General features: G+C 60.1%; 1 protein-coding gene across 2 annotated transcripts; it reads right to left on the bottom strand.

Moving 5' to 3' along the window:
- Window positions 1-1,537: 1,537 nt before the first annotated feature.
- On the bottom strand, window positions 1,538-10,036 carry CEL (carboxyl ester lipase). 2 transcript variants are annotated; one of them, XM_024762539.1, is made up of 12 exons: window positions 9,960-10,036; window positions 7,588-7,738; window positions 7,388-7,510; window positions 7,009-7,206; window positions 6,300-6,430; window positions 6,026-6,133; window positions 5,807-5,924; window positions 4,062-4,248; window positions 3,674-3,877; window positions 2,306-2,503; window positions 1,743-1,992; window positions 1,538-1,688 (listed from the first exon to the last, which is right to left on the bottom strand). In XM_024762539.1, exons 1-12 carry the CDS (start codon window positions 10,023-10,025, stop codon window positions 1,623-1,625), a joined length of 1,800 nt encoding a protein of 599 aa, XP_024618307.1. In that variant the 5' UTR covers window positions 10,026-10,036; the 3' UTR covers window positions 1,538-1,622. The 2 variants fall into 2 exon arrangements, with proteins under 2 accessions (XP_024618307.1, XP_024618306.1); XM_024762538.1 differs by having other exon boundaries at window positions 1,623-1,992; window positions 9,960-10,025.
- Between the last annotated feature and the right edge of the window lie 415 nt (window positions 10,037-10,451).

Here is a 10,451-nt window from a genome sequence, read left to right as displayed (position 1 = left end):
TTGGGCACAGCCTTGCCAATGACATACTGAAGCACCAAGTCTCGTCAGGGTGGTAAACAGACTCTGACCTGAGCTCACCTGCGTGTTCCCCCGGGGCTTCATCATGAGAGGAGTTAAAGGGTTACCACTTGGCCCATCAGGGAGCCTCCAGGACTCTGGACAGGCCTCTGGCCTGCACCTTGGTATTTTCAGCTTCATCCCCTGGATAAAGCCTGGAAAGGCAAGAGCCAGACGAATTACGAGGCGTCTCCCCAAGTTGTCCCGACGGCTGCAGGTGTCACCCAGACACACAGCAGGGCTCGCCCCTGCCAGGGAGGCCCGTGCAGCCTAGGGACTGAGCACATACCTGGATGCCGGCCGTTGTGATGTGGCCCAGCCATCCAGGGACATGATTTCCTGAATGATAGGCACAACTGTTCTGTCCCCCAGCAAGGGAGAGAAGTACCACGTTGCAGCACTGTCCAGACCCAGAGGAGGCGCCTGAGAGCAGACCCAGCACGTAGAAACACTTAGAGAAGTCACGTGCGTGCAGAGCAGGGATGCATTGCATCCTTGGGCTCCATCGGCCGAGAGCAGGGCTAGTGACCGGGAGAGCCCACACTGCAGCGAGGGGCTGTCTCCTTCCGTCTTTTACACCCGACCAGGCCAGGAAGCCCAGAGCCGCCAAGGTGGTCACAGGCCAGCCTGGGGTGACCCCTGCTCCTCGGGGGGCCAGGTTTGCCCCCTGTTCAGCTCTGCTGCGTGGGGCTGCAGGACTCGCTGCCCGGGCTCAGCCTTCCATCTGTTGCTGGAGAGGGAGGGTGGCCGGCTGATCCCCGGTGCTACTGCACCCACTCCCCCCACCCCTCCCCAGGCTGAGCTGCTCAGGACTCTGGAATCTCTGATCCCTCACCCCCACCCCACAGTGACTGAAGAATGGAGGGGAGCGGGGAGAGGAAGCCCCAACATTGTCGCAAGCGCTGGCTGTGGAGTCTCTGGGTTTGAATCTTGCTCTGATGACCTTGGGCATGTGCCTGGACTAGACTCCCAGAGGTGGAGATGACCCCGACTCTGACCTCTGCCTCCCCCCCGCCGCCGACTCTGCCAGAGACATCGGGCACTGCCCAACGCCCAGTTCTCTCGCACCCTTTGCTTCTGATCCTTCCAGTGCAATGCCTTACCCTCTCACTGACTCGCATCCAGCTGGAGGCAGACTGTAGTTAGAACACAGAGGTCCCTCCCCGCACCCCAGAGGACCTGGCCGTGGCTGGGCTCTACTGGTCCAGAGGCGGCCACCGCCTGCAGAGCCCAGCCCCTCGGAGCCAGCAGCCTTGTGTGGAGGGATCCACACCGGAATCCCAGTCCTGGCCCTGATGCTTCATTTCTTTGAACCTGTTTCCTCCTCTCCAAAATGAGGATGGTCCTGTCGGCTTCCTGGAGCTTGAGGGCTGACAGATCAGGGTGCAACCCTTGGGCTGGGCTCCTGGTGCTGTCATGAGAGCTGAGGGCCCCCCTTCCTCCAGCTGGGTCTTGGGAGCAAAAAGAGATGCCAGACAGAGAGGGATAAGGCTTTATTCAGGAAGAGCTTGGGAGGGAAGGTGGGCCGTGGGGTCACACCCTGTGGCCTCTGGAGGCCAAGGACATTAGAAGCCAATGACTATGGGCATCTGAGCCACCTCAGAGACTCCCGCGGGGGGCGCGGGGGTCGCCTCAGAGTCTCCCGCGGGGGGCGTGGGGGTGTCTGTGGGGGGCGCGGGGGTGGCCTCAGAGTAGCCCGTGGGGGGCGCGGGGGTGGCCTCAGAGTCGCCCGTGGGGGGCGTGGGAGTGGCCCCCTCGCCGGTCACCGTGGGCAGTGCCTGGTAGGTCACGGTCCAGTACTGCAGGTAATTGGTCCTTAGGTGCTGCTTCATGGAGCTGCCATCCATCTTCTTGTTGATTTCCAGGTAGTTGCCACCTTCCAGGGTGTAGGGATCCCAGTGCGTGGGCACAGGCGAGTGGCCCATGTTAGGGTCCCTGCAGAGTGAGAAAAAAGGCTGGGTAGCTGGCTGGGGCCCAGGGGCTCACGGCAGGCTGGAGACCCAGGTCCCTGGCCCGGCTCCGCCCCGGCTCTCCTGGGCAGTTCTCCACCCTTTGCCCCGTAAGCACTTCCCTGTCTCCTGGGCACTGGCTGGGTACGTACGCACCCTGAGGCCCGGCCAGGAGCTCTGAGCCTTACACAGACGGGGGTACCGAGGCTCAGGGAGGTTAAGTGTAAGTGAGCGAACAGGGACTGGACCCCAGCCCTGCAGGGCAAGGTGGCAGGAGGCCACCCTCACCGCCGCCTCACCCAGTTCTGGCAAAGTTGGTCCAGTAGGCGATCATGGCATTGGAGACAGTCCTGTCTTGGGGCCGGTAGCCCAGCGGGGTGGCAAAGGGCTTCCCGAAGACGTACTGGAGGTCGTCTGCATGATCAGCCCCCACCCAGCGGGGGTAGGTGGACATCCGAGATGGTTGGGAGAATAGGTAGGAGTAGGTCTTGGCGCTCCTGAGGAGGGCAGTGGAGACCACCCACGTTGGCAGGGTGTTCACCTGGGGCCCCAGGGGAAGGCCATGGGGAGAGCAGGGAAGGGTCTGGGGAATTCCCACAAGACTCAGAAGGGGAATTCCCTGGTGGTGCAGTGCTTACGACTCGGCGCTTTCACTGCCGAGGGCTCGGGTTCAATCCCTGGTCGGGGAACTAAGATCCTGCAAGCCACGTGGTATGGACAAAATAAATAAATAGATAGATAGATAAATAAATATAAAGTATTTTTTTTAAAAAGACTCAGGAAGGATCTGGATCATTACACCTGGGGGAAGGAAAGCTGTGGCCAAATTTATGACTTCACGGGTTCTACGATTTCAATTGTATTTATACTTCGCCTCTACCAAACATAGGGAGGCGTCTTCCTTTCACAATTCAGTATCAAGAAAGATTGTTTTTGTGACTTCCCTGGCGGTGCAGTGGTTAAGACTCCACGCTTCCCCTGCAGGGAGCACGGGTTCAGTCCCTGGTCAGGGAACTAAGATCCCGCATGCTGCATGGCACAGCCAAAAAAAACACAACAGATTCTTTTTCTCTGCAAGTGAATTTGTGTTCTTGATTTGATTGGACAAGGTAGTATATGCCCTCAGATGTTTCCCTTTTTGCTTTGACTGACAGGAACCTCAGAGCTAAATTTATTGCAAAGCTTTCATCCCAGACTTCTAGGTGTAATTTTATCTTTCTACTTTTTAAGCATTCCTAACTTATTTTTTATTTTCACCGGCTATTACTATATGGAGGTTTTTAATGTGGCCACAGGCTTATTTTGAAAGTTGGCAAATTAGAAACCCACAGCAGAGAACATCACCCAGTGTTGCCCTCCTTCTACACAGCATGAGGGATGGAAGGCAGACTCAAGGACTTTCCGATGGGGAGAGCTATGGGGTGTGGGAGAGCGTGCAGGGCTGCACTGGGCAGAGGCTCAAGGGAGGGTTTTGTAAAGCCCTCAAGGCTGGGAGGGGAAGAGGGGCCCTCCCAAGCCCCGTCAGGCCTGGTAGATGGTGCAGGCGCAGGCGGGGACTGAGCATGCCTTTCCCAGGCCTCTCGGACACCTGGGAGCCACCCACCTGCCAGACCTCGCTGGCAAGGTGCGTGATCCCAGGTGGGCCAGCCCCGCGCCCCCCTCCTCACTTGGCGTTGGTCTTGTGCTGGGCCACAGCGATCTCCGTGGGCATCAGGAAGAGGATGTCAGTCTCCAAGTGCACCACGGTCTTCTTCATGTTCTCCTGGGACGAGTCTTTGGCCCAGGGCTTGGTGTAGAAGTCAAAGGTGGCGTTGGCACCTCTGGGCCCCTTGGTGATGGTGAACCCGCTGACCATCTTGTAGAAGTCCTCCCTGCAGAGTCCAGGCTGACACTGGATCCTCCACCCCATGCCCACAGGAGGGTATCTGCACCCCTATGCCACAGAAGGCCACGGGCGACCCCCCCATCCCTGCCACGGTGCTCCCTTCCTCATTCTGTCGATGCCTCCCCCAGCTGCCCCGGGGCACCGTCCCTGTGCCCCCCCCCCCCCCTTACTCTGTGATGGCCCGTTTGTCCTTGTTGATGGCCGGCATCTCCACGCTGGCGAAGACATGGCCGTCCATGTCGTTGGTGCCTGCTATGTAGTCAATGTCCGCAGCGTTGGCGTACAGGTTGATGGGGTCACTGGGGAGGAAGTCTCCGTCGACGACAGGGATGAAGCCCAGGTAGTGCAGCATGGGGTCTGGGTGGGGGGGGCGGGGGAGAGCAGCAGGTTTTCACACCTTCCGGTACCCACCTGCCCTGCCCCTCAACCTCCAGGACAGGAGCTGACTCCATCCTGAGGCCGCGGTGGAGATCTACCTCCTTTGATGGAGACCAGGGCTCCTCGCGACTGACATTCGGGCCCGATCATTCTGTCGTAGGGGCCGTCCTGCACAGTGCAGGGTGTTTAGCAGCCTCCCTGGCCTTGACCCACTGGACACCAGGTAACACCCTCTCCCCAGCTGCGACCACCAAAAGTGTCTCCAGACTCTGCCACGTGTTCCCTGGGCACAAAATCGCCCAGGTTGAGAACCACTGGTCCAGGGGCCAAGACTGTCCTCTCGCTGCAGCTGATGTCCCTTTCCTGTCCCTCTTTTCTTGCTGGGCCTCAATCAGGGGGGAGGAAGACCTCGAAATCATTGAGGGAACCGATGGAGAAAGAGTGCCCCCTCTCCACGCTGGGTTCCAGTGTGTTAGCCGGAAATGGCGCGAGACCCCTGAACTGGCCGGGAAAGGACCATATGGCTGGCTTAGGGCAGAGGGTTGCCCTGCCTTCATTAGGCCTGGCCCGTTTTCCCTCCAGTTCAGCTCAAAAGGAAATAGAGTCGCATTTCTGCAAATCCATGGGTGTTGCTACCAGGACACCAAAATCCAGGTGCTCAAGTCTCTTATATAAAATGGTGCAATGTTTGCATATAACCTACCCACATTTACCTGCGTACTTTAAATCATTTCTAGATTACTTATAATACTTAATACAATGTGAATGCTATGTAAATAGTTGTAAATGCCATGCAAATGTTATGTATATAGTTGCCAGGGAGAGGCAAACTCAAGTTTTGCTTTTGGGAACTTCCTGGAATTTTTTTTTTTAACGTTTTCCATCTTCAGTTGGTTGACTCCCCAGATGCGGAACCCTCAGACATGAAGTTGGTTTGCATTTGGGGCCGTGTTGTTTGCTTTGGTTTCATCTTGCCTAGCACTTATGGTTTAATTCACATTCGGTAAAATACGAATGATGGGGTCCCATCATGCTTTGCCTTAGAAGGAGGAGCAAGAGAGAATTCTCACCTACTGGGCTGATGAGACAGACACTCATAGGATTTTGCTGCTGGGGTCCCCCTGACCTTCCTGGGGTACAGAGTAGCAGAGCTGGAAGGGCCAAATGCTACAGTGGGTGTTCAGGAAATGTTGTTGAATGAATGAGTGGAGGAAAGAATGAATGTTCGTCTAGGACAGAGGCTCTTGGTCTAGGGTCCACGAGTCTGCCAAAAATTGTGTACGGATGACTGCACGTGTGTGCGTTGTTGGGGGATGGAGACCAAACATTCATCAGCTCCTCGAAGGGGTCGTGACCCACCGAAGACAAGAGGAAAGAACGGTCCCTCCTCCCCTTACGGCCGAGGCCACTGAGGCCTGCAAGGGCAGTGGTGGCAGCAAGCTGCATGGGGACGCCAGCGAGCTGGCGACAGAGCCAGGATCAGACGTGGCGCCCAATGTGGGGCCCCCGTGTCCCCCGCCCAGCAGCCCCTACTCACACTCCATGCCTGCCAGGGGCATCTTATAGGCCAATGTCAGGGCATGGGGGTCGGTGATCTTCAGACACCTGGCCATCCTGCCAGTATCGTTCAAGGGACAGCCCACCTTCTCTGCGATCTGGGGGTTGGGGAGAGGCAGTGCTCAGGGCAGAGAACACGGGGTCCAGGACAGAGAGTGGAAAGGAGGAAGTCTCCTCCCCCCACAGCTCCTCCTTTTACCTTTTTGGCCCAGAAGAGGGGGTTCTTCTGGATGGCCCAGGGGCACAGTGCCACACCACTCTGGCTGATGGCTCTCTTGATGAGGCCCTTGTTGTAGGGAGAGAGGGTCTGCAATACACAGAGGTCCTGTCACCAACCTCGCCGTCCCCCCCGCCCCCGTCTCCAGGGCTCGGCCAAGGACACCCCACACGTCAGCTCCAGCCCCCCTACTCCCTATCTGCATCACCCCCTCCCACACCCTTGGGGGCAGGCCCCCCCTTAGGGGTCCCCAGACCTGCAGAGAGACGCTGGCCCCTCCGGCTGATTCCCCAAAGATGGTGATGTTGTCAGGGTCTCCCCCAAAGGCTGCAATGTTCCTCTTCACCCAAGCGATGGCCATGTGCTGATCCCGAAGGCCGTAGTTACCTGGGGACAGGGCAGGGGCCTTCATCGGGGACCCTCAGCCCAGACCGGGGTGCTAGGGGCCTGGCCCACACAAGGTGCGCTGTCCGTGTGGGTGGGATGAGCACGTCCCTGACTGTGCGGAGACCCTCTGGAGCCCCAGGATGTTACGTCCTGCAGCGTCCCCAGGAGGCTGGTGGGCTGGGAGCTGTGGGAGCGGGTCCCAGGCTCGGGAAGGGGCGCGGAGGGCCAGGGCCGCTCCGCTGTCTCCCGCTGGGCCACGCTCCCTCTTGTCTGTCCTGGGGCTTCCGTGTCCCGAGTCACTGCCTCGGTGTCCCAGCCCCTGTCCCTCTCACTTGGCTCCCTGCCCCTCCCCCCGGCGCTCTCTGGGTCTGGCTGGCAACCTCTTCTCTTTGGCTACAGCTGTGTCTCACGGTCCAGCTCCAGCTCCCTCACTCTGCAGATAGGATTCTGGGCCTTTCTGGGGGGATGTCGGGAGTTGTTTCAGAACAAGGGCTGCTGAGGGGTGTCCCCGCTGGGCTCAGAGCTTAGGGGCTGGGCACGCTCACTCCCACACCCAGTGCCCCCGGCGCCCAGCGGACCTGGCAGGTTGGAGTCTCCGGTGCTGAGGAAGCCCAGGGGGCCGACGCGGTAGTTGAAACTGACCACGATGACGTTGCCTCGAGTGGCGATCTCCTCCCCGTCGTACAGGTAGTTGCTGAGAAAGTTGGCCCCTTGGCTGGACCCCACGAGGAAGCCACCTCCGTAGATCCAGATCATGACGGGCAGGTTCCGGGAGACTGAGGCGGGGGGAGCAGGCCCGGGGACCCCAGATGAGCCCCTTCCCCGCTCTGTGCTGATGTCAGGGAAGTGCAGCTCTGAAGCCCCCAGACACAACCCAGGGGCAGGGACAGGGCCTCTGGCTACTTGGGGGCTTCCTGCAGGGCGAGGGGAGCTGGAGGGTGTGTGGGGAGAGCAGACCTTCCTTCTTGCCCTGGGGGACCCAGATGTTGAGGTAGAGGCAGTCCTCTTTCCCGTAGGTGCTGTCCTGGGTGATGGTGGCCTGCAGGCAACGCTTCTTGAAGTCCTTGGCCTTCAGGGTTCCTGGGGACGGCCAGAGGGTTTGGGGTGAGGATGGGCCCACCAGCCACAGGGCCTGCCCCACCCTCACCCACTCCCACCTTGCCAGCCGGGGTGTCGCTGTGGGTTCTCCAGGGTCTTGGGGGCGGCGGCATAGGGGATGCCCTTGAAGATGTCGACATAGTTGCCAAAGAGGCCCAGCTTCTTGTTGACTCCTTTCACGAAGCCGCCCTCTGTGTACACGGCACCCAGCTGGGATGGGAGGCGGGAGATCAGGGGGGCTTGGGCTGGTCAGCGCCTGGGGGCAGGGAGCCCACCCGCAGGCCCCGGGTGCCCAGAGGCTCCCCAGAGACAGCTTCAAGGAGGGGCCCATCTGTACCTGTGACCGAGGCCCCTGCCACCTGCTCCCATTGCTTGAGGAGGGGGCTCACTCCCCACCCGCCCCCTGGGTGTCCTGCTCCCTGAATCTCAAAGGAGGCTGGTTCAAGCAGTGTGTCCTCAGGAAAGCCTTCCAAGAAGGCCGGGACACGTGGGGTGGAGGTTTGGATTCTTGCTGTGGCCGCCTATGCCCTTGAGCCTCAGTTTTCCCTCCTGTAAGATGGGTGACGACAGTATCTCCCTCGTGGCCCGTTTGCTTGTCCAGCTGCCAGCAGTGACAGGTGCACCGTGGACACTGAATGTTTCACGCCCAGCTGTGCGCTCCCTGAGCGGTGGGCCTTTCTCCTCCGCTCATCTCCCCCGACGGTGTCCCCCCAAGTCCTCACAGCCCCTGTGCTCCAAGCCGGGAAAGAACCCTGCCCCCCAAGGCCGCCGGCACCGCTGCTGCATATCTAGCCCTTGTGCGGAGCCGGCCCCCCGCGGACCAATGCGTCCAATCCTCACCAGCATCCCGGGGGCTGGTGCTCATCTACCCATTGTTCCTGGAGGGAACACTGAGGCTTTCCTGTTTGCATTCACCGCTGGGAAACTGTCTGAACTCAGGGCTGGCCCTTCTCCCCTCCCAGCGCTTCACCCCGTGGCCCAGGGTGAGCACAAGTCCATGCTTCCTGGCTCTCACCTGCGCTCGGTTCCAGGTGGGCAGGGGCAGGGCAGCCCCACGTCCCAGGCCTGGCGGGATCCCAGCTGCCCTCTGAAGTCTATGCTGAGAGGGGCCCCCTGCCTTGCTGGGTGGGGATCAGGTGGGCTGGAACTGGAGAGGAAGGGGCTGGAAGCAACACCTGCCAGGTGCCTGGGGGTTGGGCCCAGGCGGCAAGCCCAGGCTGGCCCCTGTCTCTCTCTCTCCCCGCTTCCTGTCCTGGAGGAGCCTCACACACCCCCAGCCTCGAGGCATTTTTCCTGATCAGCCTCCCTGGCTGCTGGGAGAGGGCACGGACCAGGTCAGCACCTGGCGGGGAGTAGCTCAGAAGTGGCTCTGTGTGACTGAGATCAGCCTGAGGGCCCCGGGGCGGGGCAGGGCATGGGGACCCTGGCCATCCATCGAGGCAGGTGGGGAGGGGCGTCGCTGGCTCTGGAGCAATACGGAAGGAACCAGGGCCCCCTCAGCACCCAGAAAAGAGCTCCCCCTGAAGGAGAGTGACCTTCTCTCGGGGGCAGACGGCGGCGCCCAGAACGAGGCAGCAGGGGTTCGAACCTCGGGACGGCAGAGGGTGGAAAGAGTAGGGCCTGAGAGAGCAGCTTGAAGGGTGGTGGGACCCGCACGGTGAGCTCTGCGCGCGGCTGTTCGCTCCGCCCTGGAAGTGTTTCCCCGCCCTGTGGCCCTCACGCTGCAGGAGGGCAGTGAGGGAGCTCAGACGGTATGGCCGCCCCAGGAGGGTTGGCTGGGCCTCCTGACTCTCACTGGGGAGGGGAGCTGTAGCAAGCAGGCGGGTGGGGGACCGGGAGATGGAGGTTACACTTCGAGCCAGACTCCAGGGTTGGACTAGCCCAGGTTCCAGGCTCCTGCTCAGCCCCTGTGGCTGTGTGATGTTGGGCAAGCCCCTTGTCTGCTCTGGGCCCCCGTCTCCCCTTCCGGAAAAGAGGGACAACGTTGACATCTCTGGAGAGGGGAAGGAGCCAGAGGGGTGTTGTGGGTCAGGTTGCCGACCCAGCAAATAAAAGTTCAGGTTGCCCAGTTACACTTGAATTTCAGATAAATAATGATTTTTTTTTTTTTTTAGTGTATGTCCTAAATATTGGGTGGAACATACACCAAAAATGACTCGTGGTTTATGGGAAATTCAAGTTGAATTGGGCACCCAGTATTTTATCTGGCAGCCTGAGTCATCCTGCGAAGGGCAAAACACGAAACGCAGAGTAAGTGCCGGGAGAGGCTGACAGTCTGTCGTCGGGTTCTCTTTCTCAGTCTGGCTCTTTCTGCCAGTGACTCTGCCTGTCTTCCCTCGGCTGGGCCCTGTCCCCAGTTTCCAGGTCTGGCTCAGCGGAGGAGAGAGGGACCCCTCCCCTGGCCCGACCCCTCTGCTGGGCTCTCGCTTACCTTCGCCGCACTCGCTGCAGCCAGCCAGCAGGCGAGGCCCAAGACCACCGGCTCCCAGCGCCCCATGGTGTGTGGCTGCCTCTCTGTGGCCCTCGCTCTGGGCCTGCGGTATTTATGGGCTTGGAGCCGGCCCACAGCTGCCTGAGGAGGGACCCTTTCCCCCGCCTCCTACCGTTACCCTTTCCTCCAGGCTGGCCGAACTCCAGGTGGTGTACCTGGGGTCAGGAGACACCTGCTGTTTTCAGCCGGGGTCGGGCTGGGCCAAGGTCACGTGCAAACACGCATATATACGCAAATGCACACACACACACGCACACACACACACACGTGGGGACAGTCCATCTTTCCCAGGGTCGGCTGCTGCCCTGTGACCTGGTCCCTACAGTGCACCTGTGTAGGTTACTGCCTGCCTGGGAACAGAGGCAGATGGCACGGGTGCAGGGGGTGTGGGGAGGCCTGGGGCTTGGCTGGGTGCTAAGTGCGCTGCATTTG

Source organism: Neophocaena asiaeorientalis, unplaced genomic scaffold (assembly GCF_003031525.2).
Source record: "Neophocaena asiaeorientalis asiaeorientalis breed wild unplaced genomic scaffold, Neophocaena_asiaeorientalis_V1.1 scaffold78, whole genome shotgun sequence".
NCBI classification, from domain to species: Eukaryota; Metazoa; Chordata; class Mammalia; order Artiodactyla; family Phocoenidae; genus Neophocaena; species Neophocaena asiaeorientalis.
Note: the sequence above shows the minus strand (reverse complement) of the source record. Positions and strands in the feature narration are given on the sequence as shown.

Excerpts from the sequence above, each read along its gene's own strand:
- CEL (XM_024762538.1), bottom strand. The coding sequence starts at position 10,025 with ATGGGGCGCTGGGAGCCGGTGGTCTTGGGCCTCGCCTGCTGGCTGGCT. Across the intron at positions 7,739-9,959 it reads CTGCAGCGAGTGCGGCGAAG|CTGGGTGCCGTGTACACAGA; the intron begins GTAAGCGAGAGC and ends CTCCCATCCCAG. Across the intron at positions 5,925-6,025 it reads CCCTCTTCTGGGCCAAAAAG|ATCGCAGAGAAGGTGGGCTG; the intron begins GTAAAAGGAGGA and ends CCCAACCCCCAG.